Here is a 20,283-nt window from a genome sequence, read left to right on the forward strand (position 1 = left end):
GTTTTGTTTGATATTGTTCCTCCTCCTTCATTTACTTCCTGTCTGACCAGGATTTGGTTGATCAAGCAACAGCAGAAAGGGAGTCCTGCTCTTGCATGCTTGCACTGTAAGATACAGTGGCATAGTGAATTGCACTCTCGCCTTGCTGCCCAGGTTCGAATCCTAGCCAGGGCACTATCTGCATGGAGTTTGTATGTTCTCCCCATGTCTGCATGGGTTTCCTCCAGGCAATCTGGTTTCCTCCCACATCACAAATATGATACATACAGAGAAAAATGACTATGGTATGGATTAGCTTGTGAGCACCTCTGAGGGACGGTTAAGTGACAAGACAATATACTCTGTACAGCACTGTGGAAGATGTTGGCTCCATATAAATACTAAATAATAATATTACCATAATACACAAAGCAGTTATAAAGTTAGTACAGGTTGATTTTAAGTGTTGCAAAAGGGCAAAATTAGCTGTGACTATAAAGGAATGAGTCACCTAAGAGGTTAAAGGACAACTGAAGTGAGAAGTATATGGAGGCTGCCATATTTATTTCCTTTTAATCAATACCAGTTGCCTGGCAGCTCTGCTGATCTATTTGGCTGCAGAAGTGCAGAAGTGTCTGAAACAAGTCAGAAACAAACATGTGGCTAATCTTGTCAGATCTGACTATGTAAAAAACGCCTGATCTGCTGATCAATAGATTTTACATTAAATCTAGTGCGTGTATATATATATATATAATGTATGTGTGTGAGCACAGATCATGGCACACACTGAGCTTCTCTCTGAACTGTTACTGATATTGATTTTGCTCTGGACAAGCTGTCCCTGGTCGTGTTCTGTGCCGTGTTCAGGGGTATTTTGACTTTAATTTAAACCTGGACTGGGATGATGTTTTCACCCTGACATTGCACGATGCTAATACCATATAAAGCTTGTCCATTTATGCCTTGCGCTTTCACTTGCCTTTACGGAGGTCTGTCATGACTGATCGGAAATTAAGCACTTGTGTTTCATTAGCTGCAGATGGTTATCCAGACGAGAAGGATTGATGGAACACATTATCCAGTCCTTCTCTCGCTGCTCTGTACGAGGCCTGAAAACACTGGGCATTTCCGTTAAGGCTTTACGTTAAAGAATTAGTCACGTTTCTAATATTACTTCCTGTATACATCATCTGTCTTAAGGTGGCTCATACACAGTTCAATTTTATATATATATATTTTTTTTTCAATTTGAGAATTGCTATTTATTTTTTATATTAATTCATAAAATCATGAATTTGGCAATCTATCCTACACCATTCAATTCTCTAAAAAATGTATCAGAAATATTCACTGCTCTCGATCAACTTATACACAAAAACACAAGAAATTCGATCACATTTCTCAATGGATTAAAAAATATAGAACCCCTTTCAATGTTTCAGAACAACCAATTACTTTTATTGAAAAATGAAATCTTTTTGTTGAATGGTGTCCACACACAATACAATTTTTTTATATCTATATTGTTTTTCAGTTTGAGAATTACAATCCATTGTTCTAATTGATTGTCCCTTTTGAAACATCTGACTAATGTATTATACAACGTATTAAAATTTTCACCCAATTTTGAAAAAAATGTTAGAACACTCCCCAAAAATTGCATGGGTTTGTAAATTAAGAAATTGGCAATATATCCTACACCACCAATAAATAAATAAATCGCCATTCAATCGTCTAAAAAATGAATCTGAGTCTTCCTCCACTCCCAATTGTATATAAAAAAATAGGAAATTCAATCAAACCGTGGAGCCAATTGTTTTTATCAAAAAATGAGAACCTCGTCATGCAAGGGGAATCACTTTGGAAAGGTTTTTTTTTCCTCTGTGAACCACTTATATCAACTGATCTCCAAGAATGCTCTGGGGGAGAATGCTGTGTGACATCATAGCATAAGCTAAACCTCAGTGAGAGGGCGGGGTACATTAAAAAAAATATAAAGCAACTGATAGATATAAGAAGCGTTTTTAACACTGAAACTAAGATAATCAATTTAAAAATAGGTATCCTGAATAATTTATTACATTTTACTATGTGTCATTATGGTTCCTCTTTAAGTCACCTCACATTTGTTTGCACCTTTAGGGACTCTCTTACCGCTTTACCTTGTCAAAGAGCCATTTGGGTTGCACTTTGATAGTTTCAGTATAATGTGCAGTGAGGGGTTGGGTAGGGGGACTTTCATACTTAGAGTATGAGTTATATGAGTTTTATTAGAATAGAGATTAGAGTTAGGCTTCAGGAATGGCTGTACATTGGAGGAAGAGGGTAAGAGATGTTGAGGAGGTTTACATTGGGGGAAGGGGTTGTTGGGTTTGGGCATCAGAAATAAGAAGGGGGATCAGTCACAGCCAATTTACAGAGCAGAAGCACTGAACAATAGAACAAAGCACACCACTGCTTTCTTTTTATAAGCATCATAATAGCAGCCAGGACATGTCCCATAAGAGAGGCCTCTGCTTCCTCTCCTCAATATCAGAGCTAGATCAGTGTCTTACATAGTACTATTGTGCTGTTCATACTCCTTCACCTGCCACTGCTGTTCTGGGATGCCCTTCACTCCTGGTGCTCCGAAGCCTGCTGCTCATGTGGGTTGTCTAGTCCATTCCCATTTTCTTTCTAGCCCTGAAGGTTTCTAAGCAAATGCTTCACTATTACCAGCTGTACAATGAGTTATTACTTGTAGGTACTTGGAGGGAGCCTAAATTCACTTCTTTAACCACAGATCTGTGCTGCGTGGGCTCTCCTCAAAGCCCCCCTCCGCAGCGATATTCCTCCCTACCTCTCTCGCTGTCTCTGCGGTGCGCAGGGTGGATATCCGTCCTGCGCCGGATGAGATAGGCTTCAGCCTATCAAATGACAGCAATCCCCGGCCAATCAGAGGCCGGGGTTCGCCGATCTCCTTTACGGCGCTGATTCCTTCCCCGCGTGTTTACATTACGAGTGCGAGCCGCGATCGGCGGCTCGCACACTGCTCACAGAGACACCCTCCGTGAACTGGCATCCATGCAAAACCGCAAACGACCAGCCGCCCCCTATCGGCGTTAGCTGGTCGTTAAGTGGTTAAAGCCTGCAAACTGTCTTTTCATTGCACCTGACTTTTTTTGAAACCTGCAGTTCCACAAATTCCAAACGTTAATGTCTGTCTGAACTTCTCCATTAGCTCCATTAACCAACAACTCAGGTGCCTAAATGTCGTTCACGGGTCTTCACAAATGTCTGATGTACATAATTTCCAGATGTCTGTCTAGATAAGCCCCAAGGATGAGGGAGGCTTTGTCTGCCCTGTGTTTTCAGTTCAGTGTCATTCTTTATGAAGTCCAGCTGTATCTCTCATAGGATGAACACAGAAAGAATGCAAGCTCCATGCTGCCCATACAAAACCTTGTATTGTGCATGGAAGGACACAGCGGTTGTGTGACTATTCAGTTGGATTGTGCTGTGGAGAGGACATAGCACAACACAGAAAGCAGTGCATATATTTTCTGACGTACGAAGTGGTGATCATGTTAATGATTAGGAACAGATTTTTTTTCCTCCATACATTAAAATGATTACGTTTGAGCATATTTATAAAAAATAAATGTTGAATATGTTAGGATTTTCAGTTTATGATCTGTATATTAGGTACAGTATTCAGTGTCACACATAAGACCTTTAAATTGTGTTATGATTCTGGTGTACAAAGCAAAAATTATATTACAAAATGCTGGCCGATTGTTTTCTGAAGAAGGCTGCAAATGACAGGCTAAACAGGTGGCTTTTCAGTATGGATTGGAATAAACCCAGGGATGGGTCTTTCTTTACTGTTTGTGGTAGGGAGTTCCAAAGGGTAGGGGCAGCATGACGGAAAGCTCTGGCTCTAAAGGTTTTGATGTGCACTCTGAGAGTGACCAAATTTATGGATCCTGTTGATCTGAGGTTGTGACGGGTGTGGTGCAGCTTCAGCTTCATGTATCCAGGGCCCAAATTGTGTAGGGATTTGAATGTCATCAGTCCAATCTTGAAGAGTATTCTCCATTTTACAGGTAGCCAGTGCAATAAGCGGAGGATCGGTGTAATGTGACATGTGACAATGGCGAGGCTGGTTTGTTAGCAATCTGGCAATAGCTTTCTGTATTCATTGCAGGCAGTACAGGTTCTTGTTTGGAAGGCCTGTATAGAGGGCATTGCAGTGATCCAGCGGTGATGTAATGTCACAGCTCTAGAGTGTGTGAGCTGCGTTATAATTCAGCTCTGGCAGTGTGAAACAGAAGGCTGCTAGCAGTTAGCAGGAACAGCTAGCCCATCGCGTCAGGAACAGCTGATTTAATGATGCAGATCAGCTGTGTAGAAGAAAATGGTGTTAGGAGCTATTTTTTTTAACACAAGCTCTATGGCAGGGGTCTCAAACTCGCGGCCCGCGGGCCATTTGCGGCCCTCGATACAATATTTTGTGGCCCTCGCTGGCAAAAGCTTCCTTATAGTTCGCTTCAGTGCTCCCAAGTAATCCGCTGCATCCCCGCAGCTAAACAAGGGCTGTAGAGCCCCCAAATTGCCTGGGGGGCAATCCGCCGGCATTTCCTGGAAGGGGCAGAGCTTTCAGCTTCAGCTCTGCCCCTCCTGATGTCAATCGCCGCACAGATCGCCGCCTCTCCCCGCCCCTCTCTGTGAAGAAAGAGTGAAAGGGGCGGGCAGAGATGGCGATGCGCCGCGATTGTGAAATTCCTTATGCGGCCCAGCCTCATCCTGACTTTGCCTCCTGCGGCCCCCAGGTAAATTGAGTTTGAGACCCCTGCTCTATGGTGACATTTATGCTGTCTGTATTAAATGACTGATGGTGAAAATAATGGACTAGCACAAATATATCCATAATGCTCCTTTAATAGTGAAATCATGTAGCACTAAGGGTCCTTTTACACTTAATCAGTTGCTCTAAGTTAAAACGGAAAGAAAACTGATTTTCAAAGTAAGTCCCATGTTTTCCTATGGCACCTTTCACACTTAACGTGTTTTAACTGAAATCTTCTTCCCAATGCACTGCTATGGAAAAAACGCGTACTAACGCACACTAAATAACAAAATAGCGTGTATAACTATCCTATATGTTGTATCATCAGTGTTTTTAACTAATGGAAGTATTCCTATAACTCTTTGCCATTCTATGGTGGAGATCAGCAGCTGAGACACAAAATGATAATTTGATTTGGCTGTATTTCAGGCCGGGTCTGAGATCCAGCTGTTCAGATCATTACTGGCTTCCACCGCTGGCTGGGGTGGCAGGGATGGTTGTGCACACATGTGCATAGCAGGCCTTCTCTCCACCATGTGCTCTGCAATGCTTCATACGGATGTAATGAATATACTCCTCTCACATATCTGAATTATTTTAAATCTTTCCATGGGACAACGCTAGAGATATGACACTTTGATACAATGTAGTCAGTGTACAGCTTATATAACAGTGTAAATTTGCTGTCCCATAAAGAGAACTCTACAGTTCACTAGAGCTTCATAGGTTGCAACCTGAGTCCATGTCAGGCACAAACAGCACTGGAATTCCTGCTATAGTGTAGCATTCAGTCTATAATTTGGGCACAGTCAAATGATGGAGCCTACATGATGATAAAAAGAGCATAATTCAGCCACCAGCAATAGCTGGAAGCGGAATTGCATCTTACCTGCACTTTGTACGGCGCCTTGGAGGGGGAATAGTAATTAGCGCCGCCGGGACTTTTTCAGGAGCAGGGTGAGCTGTTTTCCAGCTTTAGCCTGCGCCCAAATTTCCCAATGCCATAATTACATGTACACCTGGAATCCTCTTCCTCTCCTCCATGATGAAGCTGGTGGATGTTAGAGACCTTGTGCTGCTCCACCTTCTGTTTGAGGATGCCCCGCAGATGCCCATGTATCATGTAATAATGGAGCCTGTTAAAAAGGGCACCCCATTTCCATCAATACGAATTTTTTCTCCATTGGCTCTAACTGTATAAAAAGGGCACCACATTAATATAAACAAACAATATCGCTTTTTATGGGGGTTAAAGTTATGTGACCTCAGGGGGGTTAAAGGGAATGTCCTGGCTAAAAAATAAACAAAAATTATCTTGCCTCCAGCCCCTGGCAGCCGTCCTGTGCCCTCGCCGCAGCTCCGGTGGCTCCCAGTCTACTATGGTGTAGATGCCGACCTCGCCAGGTCGGCATCTACTTGCGCTCCAATGTGCAGCTCATGGGGTCGCACTGACGTCATCCGGATTGTACTGCGCAGGCGCAGAACTACTGTGGCTGTGCAGTACAGTCCCGGTGACGTCAGAGCGACTACGTGAGACGCACGGGGGAGCGCAACTAGGCCTCTGATACCGGAGGGGAGCCCGGGCCACCGGTGGGGAGCGGAGCTGCGGCGCGGGCACAGTACGGCTGCCAGGGGCTGGAGGAAGCTCTAGGTAAGTTGTTTTGTTTATTTTTTAGCTTGGATGTGTCCTTTAAGGTTAGTACTCTATGGGGAAGGGGAGGAGGAAGGTGTTTGAGGTTAGGCACCACAAGGGGGGGGTAAGCTTAGGCACCATGGCACCATGGGGAGGGGGGGGGGGGTTCAGTGGTTTAAGGTTAGGCACCACCACGGGGGTTAAGGTTAGGCACCACCGGGGAAGGGGGGTTGTTAAGGTTTTGCACCACTAAGGGAGGGTTCTGTGTGAGAGCAGGGAGAGGTCATAATAAAATATCAGTAAATATTACAATTATTTTACTGTATTTTTTACTTTTTCAACTGATGCTGCAATGCAGCCTGCAGTCATACATCTGTTTGCAAAAGACAACCTCTGGTTATGACTCTGAGCACATGCACTCGGCTTCCTTGGGCAACCATGGCAAGGCCGGTTCTGAGTGTAACCTGTCCTGTTAAACCGCCGTTTGGCATTGACCACTGTGCTGCTGCTCAGTTTCAGGGTGTTGGCAGTCTTCTTGTAGCCTAGACCATCTTTATGTAGAGAAACGATGCTTTTTTTCTTTTTTAGATCCTCAGAAAGCTCTCAGCCATGAGGGGCCATGTTGAACTTCCAGTGACCAGTATGAGAGAACATGCGTGTGAGAGAGCGTGAGAGTGATGACATCAAATTTAACACACCTGCTCCCCATTCACACCTGAGACTTGTAACACTACCAAGTAACATGACCCCGGGGAGGGAAAATGTTTTACTGGGGAATATTTTGACATTCTTTACTTAGAGATGTACTCACTTTTGTTGCCAGTGGTTTAAACAAAGACTGTGTGTTGTGTTATTTTTATAGAAATACAAAAGTTACACAGTTATGCAAGCTGTGCGCTGACTACTTTACATTGTATCAAAGTGTCAGAACAGTGTTGTCATATGAAAAGATATTACAAAAATATGAGAGGCGTACTCAGTTTTGTGAGATAATATATATATATATATATATATATATATATATATATATATATATATATATATATATATATATATATATATATATATATTGTGTGTGTGTGTGTGGCGACATGGTAAGTGTGAGCGAGCAATCGCGGTAGCAGCGCACATGTGCTGAAATACGGTTATCAAGCAGGAAATACGTCACTGAGTGTGTGTGTGGGGGGGGGGGGGGGGAGGGCAGCGCTAGGCATACTTACTGTTGGCGCACTCTGACACAGGGTAATATGGACACCGTTAAGGTGCCCATACATGGTACAATTTTTCATTTTTTTTATTAGATAATTTCGTTTGATTATTCCGTTAGATCGAATATAAAGATTTTTCCAACATGTCTGATCTTTATAGAAAAAAGCGGGATAATCGTTCCTTTTTCTTGATCGAAAAAAAGGATTTCTTTCAACTTTCCTTCAATTTGATAGTTTTGGTGAAAAAAATGGGAAAATCAAACGTTTTCATTGTACCGTGTATGGGTACCATTAGAGGGGTTTCACCCCAATACCAGTCTCACAGACGTGTAGATGGCACTCTCGCCTTACAGCACTGAGTACCTGGTTTGAATCCTAACCAGGGTACTATCTGCAAGGAGTTTGTATGGTCTCCCCGTATGTTCCTGTTTTTTTCCGAGCACTCCGGTTTCCTCCCACATCCCAAAAACATAGAGACAAGTTGGCTTCCCCCTAAATTGGCCCTAGACTATAATGGACATATAACAATAGTAGGGATTGGATTGTGATCCCCTCTCAGGCACTGTTAGTGACAATTATATATACTCTGTACAGTACCATGGAAGATGCTGAAGCTATATAAATAATAATAATACAGATGCTTACACCCCCCCCCCCCCCCTCTATTTCTCCTGAGATAGGGTTAACGGCTACTGACTGGGATACAGTTCAATCCTGGGTTAAAGTTGCTCTTTAATATTGATGTATGCTTTTGTGAAATGCTGTGCTATGTCTTGTCAGTGTGAAATCATGCTAAATGATACATTGTTGCTTTGATTTCTGTATAGGTGGAGTTGCCTCCTGCAGATTTGGGCCCAAGTTCTTCCCTGAATCAAACGCTCTCTCTACTGCGTGAAGTTCTCGTTTCTCATGACTCTTCTGTGGTCCCCCTGGATGCACGGCAAGCTGACTTTGTTCAGGTAAATCTGTTGCTCGCTCCTAAAAGTATTGTTGAGAAGAAAAATCGTATTTTAATACCACCTGACCAAGGAAGGGAAAGCCATGCAAACAAAGGAAAGTTTCTAGCTACTACAGGTGGATAATAGACAGGCAGCTAGAGGCTTTGACTGTTACATTTCTAGCCCTTTGTTTTGCTAACAATAGTGATACATTGATTAATGTGGCTATGCTTATTGATGAAGAACATTGATTTCCAAGGTGAAAGAATTTGTATATATATATTTATCAATGAGAACTGGATACCTGCATTTAGCAGTCTTTGGTGTATCAGTTGTCTATTGGAGTTAAAACGGACCTGAACTCTTGCACAGCACACAATGAAAAGTCTTTATTCCACATATAGTTGCTGACAAAATGAATTGCTCTGTGTTTGTTTAGCCAGATCATACAGGGTAATTAGTCATCAGTAGCTGGAGCTTTGCTGGTAGCTCTGATGGCTGTCTCCTCATATATAAACACTGAAGCATAACCCTTTCTAGGCTCCCTAGAAAGTGTATACAAGTTAAAACTTCAGGGTTTTTGTTTTTTTGTTTTTTTAGGATTTCCATTCTTTTCCATAAAGTTTATGCTGTGACTAATCTTTTATGGCAGAGAGGTTCTGAGTCTATTTCCACTTTAAGGTACTGGTATTATATTTCCCCCACCAAAAACACTTGTTTGTGATTGGTTCAGGGGACAATTTAGTCAGACTTAAAGTGACCCCTAATGAGCTCAGTCCTTTTCAGGAACAATTAAGTTTAAAGATACAAGGCAGACTGCCGCTTTAATTCCCACTATAAGCTGCAGTGGGACCCCCCCCCCCCCCCCCCCCCCCACACACACACACACACACACACACACACACCACACCACCACCAAATACATGCACGTAAAAACACACACACAGGCACGCACGCACGCACACAGACACACACAGACAGACACAGACAAAACACACACACACAGACAGACACACACACACTCTCTCTCACTCTCTCTCTCCCCACCCACCACCAAATACATGCATGTAAAAACACACACACATTCTCTCTCTCTCTCTCTCTCTCTCCCTCTCTCCTTTTCTCCCTCTCTCCCTCTCTCTCTCTCAGAATAGGGATGCACTTTTGTACATTTACCACAACTTAACAGTTAACTGACGTGATCACAGAAGGCTGTGTTGGGTAACATTCATTCCATGTGTACATTAGTTTAGGCATATCCATTGTAACCTCAGCTTTTATTTATGCATTTTTTATATTTATGTTTTAGTTTTGTATTATGCATTGGGCATGAAAGAAGAAATATATATATTTTTTAAATAATATAAATATAATTTTTTTTAAATAATAACAATTCCAAAAACTTGACCCTTTCTTTGCAGACATCCAGGTTCTTGCTCACTTCCTCTCCCTTCTTATTCGGAGTCCTTGCCCTCTTGTCCATGTGCCAGGAGGGTGACTGCTTACTACAAAACATGCAGCATCCATTCCCCACCCTCCATAACAAATAATGAGTGCTATCACTCTACTCCCTGTTCCCCCCATAACCTGTACCCAACATAGCCCCTTCCCCCACCCCACAAAACAAGTGTGAGCTGCATAAACACTCGTCTCTCCCGCCTTAGAAAGTGTAGGTAGTGTAGCACCGCTCTCCTCTAGGCAGGAGTTCCATAATTCAGATTCCAAATGAAACAAGCATTTACACAGGCAAGCCGCTGCAGGGGGTTAACTCACCCTTGTCGCCACCTCTGGTCGCTGCTCTCCACGTCGCATTCTGAATCAATCCATCAATACTGGAGAAGGTGGAGGGCAGCAGCCAGAGACGGAGACAAGGGTGAGTTAACCATGCGCCATTCACGTCTGTCTCTGTATTCAAAGGGACTCACAGACTAACATCCCTATAAGTGTGCATATACAAGGCCCAGGTTGGTCAGCTGCATGTAAACCTACAAGACATGTATGAGTTGTAAGTGGAAACCCCATGCTATAGACAAACCCCATGCAGTTAGAGTCATTAGCAGGAGTCAAGCCCACAACCTGAAAGCTGCAAGGCAGACATGCTAACTACTTAGCAGTTATGATGCCAGGGTGATCTCTGCTTTATTACAACCAGACAGATTACATCCAGGTAAACATTACAGGGTGTTCTCCGTGATTTCTGATTTTAGGATTATTAGCTACATTAGTACATTTTTACACAATTTAATGTGCTGATTAAGTGGATAAAACTTCTGCACTTTTGACCATTCATAGCACTTGTGTGAAGAGTGAATTGGGCTGTAGGGTAACTCTACTCTATGGTGTGTCACCCTAGGTGTTGTCTTGTGTCCTGGACCCCCTGCTACAGATGTGTACCGTGTCTGCCAGCAATCTCGGGACAGCTGACATGGCCACATACATGGTCAATTGTCTTTACGTGATGAAGACCACACTCGCCTTGTTTGAGTTCACTGACAAACGTCTCGAGATGCTTCAGTTTCAGGCAAGTTTCATTTCCTATTTATTTAACCAACTCAACTGACTTTGGATACACTTACACTAGGGGCTTGATTCACTAAACCGTGATAACTTAAATATCACACCTTATCAAAGATATCACACCTTATCAAAGATATCACACCTTATCAAAGATATCACACCTTATCAAAGGTAACACACCTTATCAAAGATATCACACCTTATCAAAGATATCACACCTCATGAAAAATATCACACCTCATCAGATATATCACACCTCATCAAAGATATCACACCTCATCAAAGATATCACACCTTATCACAGTTAACATGCCTTATCAGAGTACCATAGTGAGCGCTACAAACTTATGCCTGCTAATTGGCAATGACACTCGTCCTGCCCTGAGCCCCCGCGAGTTCGTAGCGCTCGCTATGCTACTCTTATAAGACGTGTTAACTTTGATAAGGTGTGATATCTTTGATAAGGTGTGATATTTGAGTTATCACGGTTTAGTGAATCAAGCCCTAGAAATGCTAAAAAAAAATACTATGTGTAACTGGCAGCTTAGAGTGGCTTAGCTCTTTCTGGTATGTGTAGTGGGCATTTCACTGCCATAGGAAGGCTTTTTCTGATAACTACGGTGGTCTTAAACAGTAATCAGACCCCCCAGGAAAAAAGGAAAAAAAATCCGGTTTTGTTTTTTTTCCCACAGATTGAAGCACATTTAGACACACTGATCAATGTGCAAGCTTCCTTTGTACTGACCAAAGCTGGACTGAGTCAGATCTACAGCTCTATTCAGCAGCACAAGCCAGAGCAGGTAAGAAAATGCTTCATCCTAAGGGTCGTACACCTGTAGCAGTAGTGTCATCCGTCAGCACCAAGCGCAATCCTGCAGGCAGCACTGTGGGAAACGACAGATATACAGACGCATCACACTGGTGTTTTTACTTTGGCGGGGGGGTGAGGCATGACACACAATGAAGTGGCTACCAGTGGGTGGGGTAAGGAGGGGAAGAATGTACTGGGATGGTGTTATTGTTTAAAGATCCGGAATGCTGACTTTTTAGACGATCTTGTGGGGCACCTGTACTTGCACTTAGTCAATGTACAAAGACGTATGTGTGCAAACAATGCTTTGACCATTACTTTGACACCAACAACCCTTAAAGAGGTAATCAAGAATTTAACTTCATCCCAATCAGTAACTTATACATTCTTTCCATGTAGAAATATATATATATCAGAAATATATTTCTTTTCTCAAACTGATCATCAGGGAGCTGATTTTGTGGTGAAACCCCTCCCACAGTGTGATGTCAGCGCCTCACAGCACTGAGGTACTGACAGCACACTGTGGGAACCTTGTTGCATTGTGGGAAATAACAGCTGTTTCCAACTACCAAAAAAGCAAGCAGCATCTCCTTCTAGTGACATCATCTGCCAGCAGTAAAAATGTCACCATGTGATAAATGTCAGAATGTAAATCAGGAAGAGGGAAGATTTTACAATGGGCAAACACTGACTAAATCATTTATACATAATTATTGTAAAAAGTAAGAACTTTTTTATTACATTATTTTCACTGGAGTTCCTCTTTAAGGAAAATCAGGTAATAAAAGAAGAGCCTAAGATAAAAGACCACATAGTCACAGGATACCTAAATGGAAAAAAAAAATCTGTAATTCTTGATATTACTGATAGATATATAGTATTGAGGCAAAGTGGAAAATTAGTAAGCTTAGCAGAGCTTTCTTATTTGTCAGGGAAACCATCTATCCTTTGAAAGGCTTAATAGGGAGGCTTGTAAGATCAAATGGGAGGAGCCTCCCTTTGAAACTTTTAGCAACAGTATTAAAGAGAGTCTGAAGCGAGAATAGATCTCGCTTCAGACCTCATATATAGCAGGGGCACGTGTGCCCCTGCTAAAACGCCGCTATAGCGCGGCTTAACGGGGGTCCCTGTCCCCCCAAACCCCCTCCGTGCAGCGGGGGAGCGCTTCCTGGTTGGGGCAGGGCTAACCGCCGCAGCCCTGCCCCATGCGCGTCTGTCAGACGCGTATCTCCGCCTCTCCCCCGCCCCTCTGTCTTCCTTCACTGAGAGGGGCGGGGGAGAGGCGGCGATGCACGTCTGATAGACGCGCTGGGAGGCAGGGCTGCAGCCGTTAGCCCTGCCTCCAGGAAGAGAGACAGCCAGCGACCATTTTCTGACCATCTTTTGCGGGGGGTGGGTTGGGGGTGAAGGGACCCCCGTTAAGCCGCGGGATAGCGGCGTTTTAGCAGGGGCACACATGCCCCTGCTATATATAAGACCTGAAGCGAGATTTAGTCTCGCTTCAGTGTCTCTTTAAGTGTCATATAATTCTCCTGTGTGTATTTTCATGACAATTTTTATTAATGCAGTTTCCACTAAAGGCAATGCCAATTATATACTCTTATAATGGGCTCAATCCAATTACTTTTTTCCTAAGTTTGCCCCATGGGATGTTTTTGCCTGTTAAAGAAAACCTGTAACGAAGAAAACCTCCCCTGATGGGTACTCACCTCGGGTGGGGGAAGCCTCCAGATCCTATTGAGGCTTCCCCCCGTCCTCCTCGGTCCCACGGTGGCGGCAAAAATCCTCCCGAAACGGTGGTGATGTAAATATTTACCTCCCCGGCTCCAGCACAGGTGCAGTATCTGCTCTCCGCACGGAGATAGGCGGAAATAGCCGATCTCCGTCGGGCCGCTCTAGTGCGCAGGCGCAAGTTTCCTGCGCAGTAGAGGGGACCCGACGGAGATTGGCTATTTTCGCCTATCTCCGTGTGAAGAGCTGCAACAGCGCCCCCGCTGGAGCCAGGAGAGGTAAATAATTCAGTGCTTGTCGAGGGAGGATTCCGGGACTCTTTGGGCGAGCCATCTTAGGACTGCCTGCAGCTACAGGAGTGGGGGAAGCCTCATTGGGACCCTTATGCTTCCCCCTCCCGGGGTGAGTACCCCCCAGGGGAACTTTTTTTGTTAGAGGTTCTCTTTAAGCCACCAGCGAGCAGGAAAATGCTTAGAATAATTTTGGCAGTACTTTTTCACCTAGTTTTTGGTCCTTTTTCAATAGAAAAGTGCTGACAAGTTATTTTAAACAGAAGATGAAAAATTATCTCCCAAGAGAAAACTCATGAGAAATAGTGAATTGGATTGGGCTCTATGTTCACTTTCCATTACTGTACGCCTGTTAACTTCACATTAACAGCGAAGACAATGTTTATTGCATAACATTTATGTGTGGTTTTTTATTTAATATCGGTAGCAGAACAAACCAGAGCTGACTAATAATAAAAGTTTTATACATACCTGGGGCATCCTCCACGCCGCCTACATTGCTCCCACAGCGCCGTCCTCCACTGTCTGCGGCTCCGGGACCGGGTCCCGTAAATTCGTCCAGTCACTGCCAGTCTGACGCAAGAGAAGTGTGCTCTTCACATATCTCTCCAGCAGACGCTGGACAGATACGTAGAGAGCGCACTTCTCTTGCACAGACTGGCCGTGACCGGCTGAAGTTACGAGACCCGGTCCCGGAGCTGGAGAAGGCTGAGGACAGCGGCATGGGATCACTCCGTGCGGATGGGGCTGGAGGAAGCCCTAGGTATGTATAACACTTTTATTATTAGTCACCTCTGGTACACTTTAACAGTTTTGTAGCTCTTGTTTTAAATTAACAGATTGTGTTTCTTATTGCAGGGACCGCTATCCAACCTACCCAATATGGATTCAGTGTCACTGAAAGCTGCAATGGTATGCATATAACTTATTGACTTTTTTAATAGCAAAACAAACTTCACAGTTGACCGCAGTAGACCATATTTAAAGTGAACCTGAACCAAAGCTTGGATACAGAACCAAATACTTGTAGTCCTCTGGTCCCCTGTAGCGCAAACCCTACAAGGGTTTGCCTGTAATCTGATTGGGGCTGCACTCCTCTTAAACAAGATTGCCTCCGTATTGGGTCTGGTTGCGTAAGGCTGCGCCTCCGCAGTAGGCCCGGGCCACTTGTGCTACTGCTCAGGGGCTGATGCAGCCTGGCCATGCCCGTGCCAGCATAAGAGTGCAGCCCCAATCAGCAGGAGGGTCACGGTGAGTGGTGTAGGACACAGAGGTAAGCCTCATTAGGATCCAGAGGCTTCCCTATCCTTAGGTCAGTATTTGTTTCTGAACCTGAGCTTTGGCTTGTCTTTAAAGAGGAACTTTAACCAAGGATTAAATATAATTCCAATAAATAGCTGGTACCCCCTTTGCCACAAGAAATCTTTACCTGTTCTTGAATAGACCATCAGGGGGGTCTGTACGGCTGATATTGTGGTGAAACCCCTCCCACAGTGTGATGTCATGACCATCATCCTGACAGTTCCTGTCTGTGAACCTCACTGCATTGTGTGAAATAAGTTTGCATATGTGTATCACCGCCAAGGAAACAAAGTGTCCGCTGCTGAGTAGGGATGCTCATTCGGATTCCACGGAAATGCAATTTCCGAAATTCCGATCGGAAATTGCATTTCCGCATCGGAATGCGGAAATCGGTAATGCAAGTGCGTTAGGCGGATTTCCGCCGGAAATCGCGGAAATTCCGCCCGACTTTAGCATTGATTTTCTCAAAAACTATAAGGTCTTTTTGAAAACTTTTTTATTGCATCTTGTTCAGAAGATTCTGTTTTTACTGTAATGTAAAATGCAGAAAATCTGCATCTGCCTATTTTCTGCATTTACATTACAGTAAAAATCCGCCGACTTTAGCGGTTAATAGCAAAGCCCCCTTAAGTCCTAGAAACACCAAAGTTTATTAAGCAGAATCTCCTGAACAAGATGCAAAAAAAAGTTTTCAAAAAGACCTTATAGTTTTTGAGAAAATCGATGTTAAAGTCGGGCGGAATTTCCGCGATTTCCGGCGGAAATTCCGCATTGGAATACGGAAATTGGTAGCGGAAAGCGGAATCAGTATTTGGCAATGGCGGAATGCGGATTTACCGCGGAATCGGAAATTGGCATTTCCGACCATCCCTACTGCTGAGAGAAGAACAATGTCCAGAGTTCACAAACAGGTAAATTATATATGATCAGCGCAGAGTCCAAAAACAAAAGACGAGTCTTCAACAAAGAATAAGAGCAGGTAAATCTCCACCACAATAAATATCGGGGTCACGGCATAGCTCTGCAATCATGCATACCCAAAAAAAGGAAAGAGGCTTACCAGCTGGGGACAACCCACATTATTATTATTATTATTATTATTATTATTTAGTATTTATATAGCGCCGACATATTACGCAGCGCTGTACAGTGTATATATATATATATATATATATATATATATATATATATATATATATATATATCTTGTCACTAACTGTCCCTCAAAGGAGCTCACAATCTAATCCCTACCATTGCCATATGTCTATATTATGTAGTGTAAGTACTGTAGTCTAGGGCCAATTTTTAGTGGGAGCCAATTAACTTATCTGTATGTTTTTGGAATGTGGGAGGAAACTGGAGTGCCCGGAGGAAACCCACGCAGACACGGAGAGAACATACAAACTCTTTGCAGATAGTGCCCTGGCTGGGACTCGAACCAGGGACCCAGCGCTGCAAGGCAAGAGTGCTAACCACTACGCCACCGTGCTGCCCACATTATAAGGTTGTATCAAGGCTTTGGTAGGACATCAGGAAGCAACAGCCTGTCCAGGATCCACCAATTCAGCAATGATTCATCTCACGAATGGATATCCGTAAACATCATAAAAAACAAACAAATGGCAACTCTAAGTGTAAACTGTTTAATATAGAGTTTTCATAGTAAAAACAGCTTAAAAATAGCATAAAAACAAAACTTACATACGGGGCCCATGCAATGGGAACACCGAGAAAGTTGCACGCATGTATGGGTCAGCAGTAGAGGACAGTATAAAGGTGTCGCCTGTCACCTCCCCGACCGGTTTCGCAAACTAGCGTCGTCAGGGGATGCATTGTATTGTGTGATTGCATTGTGGGAAATAACAGCTTTTTCCAACTGCCAAGCAAGTAATATCTCCCTCTGTGCATAGAACTAACATTCTGTACAGATCACCTGGCAGAACTAAAGCTATCACCACCAGTGATCCTTTTCTGACAGTAAATTGGGTAGAGGAAAGATTTTACAATGGTCAAACATTAAATAATCTATAAATGAATCTGGTAAAAAAAAATAAAAAAATGTTATTCATTATGTTATTTTCACTCTAGTTCCTCTTTAATGTCTGTTTATTAGGATCATGTGGGCTCACTGCCAGAATCTTTGCTGTTTTCAATTATTACTAGAATGTACCTTTAATTTCTAATGTGTCATTGATTTTATCTGCATAAAAATTGTTTATATGTCAGAGTATTGAAATATGATCTCTAAGTATAACTAGTATTTGTTTTCTGTAAATAGTATTCTGTGAACTCCAGCTGAACTCTGCAGTGTCCCCAGTGGCTGAGCGTGATGTTTGTTTTGTAACCACTGTAATTATAGGTTTGCTGTCTATGAAAAGTAGGTTACAAATGCTGGCATTGTATACACACCACTGTCTGCTACCTGGAATGCACCCTGGTAGGGTTTGTGTTTTCTCTCCAGCAAACTTACCTCTGTTCCCCCATTTTAGCTGTTTTATTTAAAGGGAACCTGAAGCGAGGAAATGTATTTAAAATAAACACACGACATGGCTACAAATGAATATTACTTACTAACCTCACCGTCCGTTCCTCTCAGAAGCTCACCATTTTCTTCTTACAGTGATCCCTTTTAGTTCTGATATTTTGTCAGAACTGAAATATACCAGTTGCTGTCAGTTATATATCAGTAGCTGTCAGTTACAACTGGATGTGCAAGGTAATGTCCATGTATGGCTCAAGTGGGTGATATTACAGTTTATAAGTATGCTGACCAGGAAGCTGTTAGGGGGTATTGGCCATTTTTAAAATGGAGGACGGAGAAATCCATTGATCACAGTGGACAAACAGGACTCAGGAGCGGAAAAAGAGATTGTGGAGTAGACTACCCAGGAGGTAAGTATGACCTGTGTATGTTTATTTTGACTTTTTATTTTCAGTTCAGGTTCTCTTTAAGGTGCTCAGCAAAATGTATTGGACAGAAAGCGAAACAAGTGTAACTTCAGAATAATATTAATTGCAGCCCTTTTTAGGATACTTAGGATACTTTTAATCTGAGTTAAGGTGGCCACACACCATACAATTTTTAAAATATCTGTTCAATTCAAGAATTGCAATACATTTTTCTGACTGATTGTAACATTTCAAAAATATGATCAATGTACTGCACACATATGTTCAATTTTTCCCAGTTATGATAAAAATGATTGGAAACTCTGAGGAAATTGCTAGGGTGTGTATAGTAATAAATTGACAATCTCATGCTGGGTAGACACGATACGTTTTTCCGCTCAATTGATGGATTTGATAGATAATTCCCTTCATGTCCGATATTCCTTCCGATCGATTCTGCGCTCAATTCCTCATAGACGTGAATGGGAAAAGATAAGAAACACGAACGGAAGATAAGAGAATTGAGTGCAGAATCGAGTGGAAAAAAACGATCGGGTGGAAAATCAAGCAGAAAAACGTATTGTGTGTACCCAGCATCACACCATACAATCTTTAGAAAAATTGAAGAAAAATTACCAGTATTCCGGATCGATAAAAATCAAAATTTTTCTTTTTTGGTAGATCCAATAATATTTATCGAATGTCCGTAAAATTGGATCATTTTATTGTGTGGCCACCTTTATGGTGCTAAAAGTTCAGATGATTTAAAGCAGAAATGAAGACGTTACTATAGTTCCTATGTTTTTAACACATAGTATGTGTATCCTCAGAGGGTACTTATGTTGGGACAGGTCTTTTGAGCGTGATTCGCGGTACCTTAAAAATTGAGTGCCATCATAATTGCCAATGGTAAATACTGGCACGTGCCGGTCATACTGTAGAGAACTGCGCATGCGCAGAATGCTCCCAGTAACAGGAGCGCGATCGAGACAGGCACGCGGGTAGGTTTGTGCATGTGCAGTCACCACAACTCCTGTTCGGGTCACACATCTTATAGAGCAGCCAACAGGAGAACGGAGGGGACATAGAGGACACCGAGGGACCTCATGGATTACAGTCTGAAGCTTCCAAAAATACCTGTTTTTACTTGTCAATCCTCCTCAGCATTAATGCCATTGCTGAAACGCCGCATCCCCATGGCTGAACGCTCAATTAATACCCCTGAAGTCCCCAGGGCAAATTTCGGGGCTCCTTCCTTGAAGAGGCAGAGCTTTGCGCAGTAGCTCTGCCTCTACTCGCGTCAATCTCCGCCTCCTCCCGCCCCTCTCAGTCCTCTTTCACTGAGAGGGTCGGGGAGAGGTGGAGATTGACGTGAATGGAAGCAGAGCTACAGCGCAAAGCTCTGCCTCCCCCGGGCAGCAAAATCCACGACCTGGAAAGTCGTGGAATTTTGCCCCGGGATTTCGGGGGTATTAGTTGTGCGTTCAGCCGCGGGGATGCAGCGTTTCAGCTATGGCATTAATGCTAAAGAGAACTGGCAAGTAACAGCAGGTATTTTTGGAGGCTTCAGGGCCCGTTTCCACTAGTGCGGTGCGTATCGCTGGGATTCCACCGCTGACAAAATCGCATGCGGATGCGATTCCGCATGCGATTTTTGCCGCGATTTCGCATGCGATTTCGCATAGGCAGGCTATGAGCGATTTTAACTATGTCACTGCCTGGTTCAATTTGCATTAGTTTTCGTGCGAATTCGCACGCGAAATCGCGGCAAAAAACGCATGTGCGTTTTCCCTATTAAATACATAGCCTGCGAATCGCCTGCATTCCTCACGCAGGCGAATTCTGCAGGCCCTACCGTGCAGAAAAATCCTGCACAGAAAAACGCACCAAAAGACTGACAAGTGGAAACAGTCTCATCCACTTGTATTGGTTATGCGAATCCGCATGCAGACAACGCATGCGGATTCGCTCTAGTGGAAACGGGCCCTCAGACTCTCTTTTAAGCACAGGTGTGCTTTAAAGCGGAATGAAACCCAGCAATTCTTCTTTGCTCTAAAACATTATTTACAGTATATTATATACTACCAGCATTTTTTTTTTACTAGAACAGCATTCAAAGGGTTAAGCACAGGACAGAAAAGCTTGATGTCG

The 20,283-nt window shown here is 43.2% G+C and overlaps 1 protein-coding gene across 1 annotated transcript in view; it reads left to right on the forward strand.

Moving 5' to 3' along the window:
- Positions 1-20,283, forward strand: part of COG6 (component of oligomeric golgi complex 6) — a 162,589-nt gene that overhangs the window by 120,385 nt on the left and 21,921 nt on the right. The window contains exons 14-17 of the mRNA XM_068265035.1: positions 8,479-8,610; positions 10,943-11,110; positions 11,799-11,906; positions 14,800-14,853. Coding sequence (XP_068121136.1) covers positions 8,479-8,610; positions 10,943-11,110; positions 11,799-11,906; positions 14,800-14,853 — 462 coding nt within the window. The remainder of the gene's footprint in view (positions 1-8,478; positions 8,611-10,942; positions 11,111-11,798; positions 11,907-14,799; positions 14,854-20,283) is intronic.

This window comes from Hyperolius riggenbachi, chromosome 2 (assembly GCF_040937935.1).
Source record: "Hyperolius riggenbachi isolate aHypRig1 chromosome 2, aHypRig1.pri, whole genome shotgun sequence".
Taxonomy (NCBI): domain Eukaryota; kingdom Metazoa; phylum Chordata; class Amphibia; order Anura; family Hyperoliidae; genus Hyperolius; species Hyperolius riggenbachi.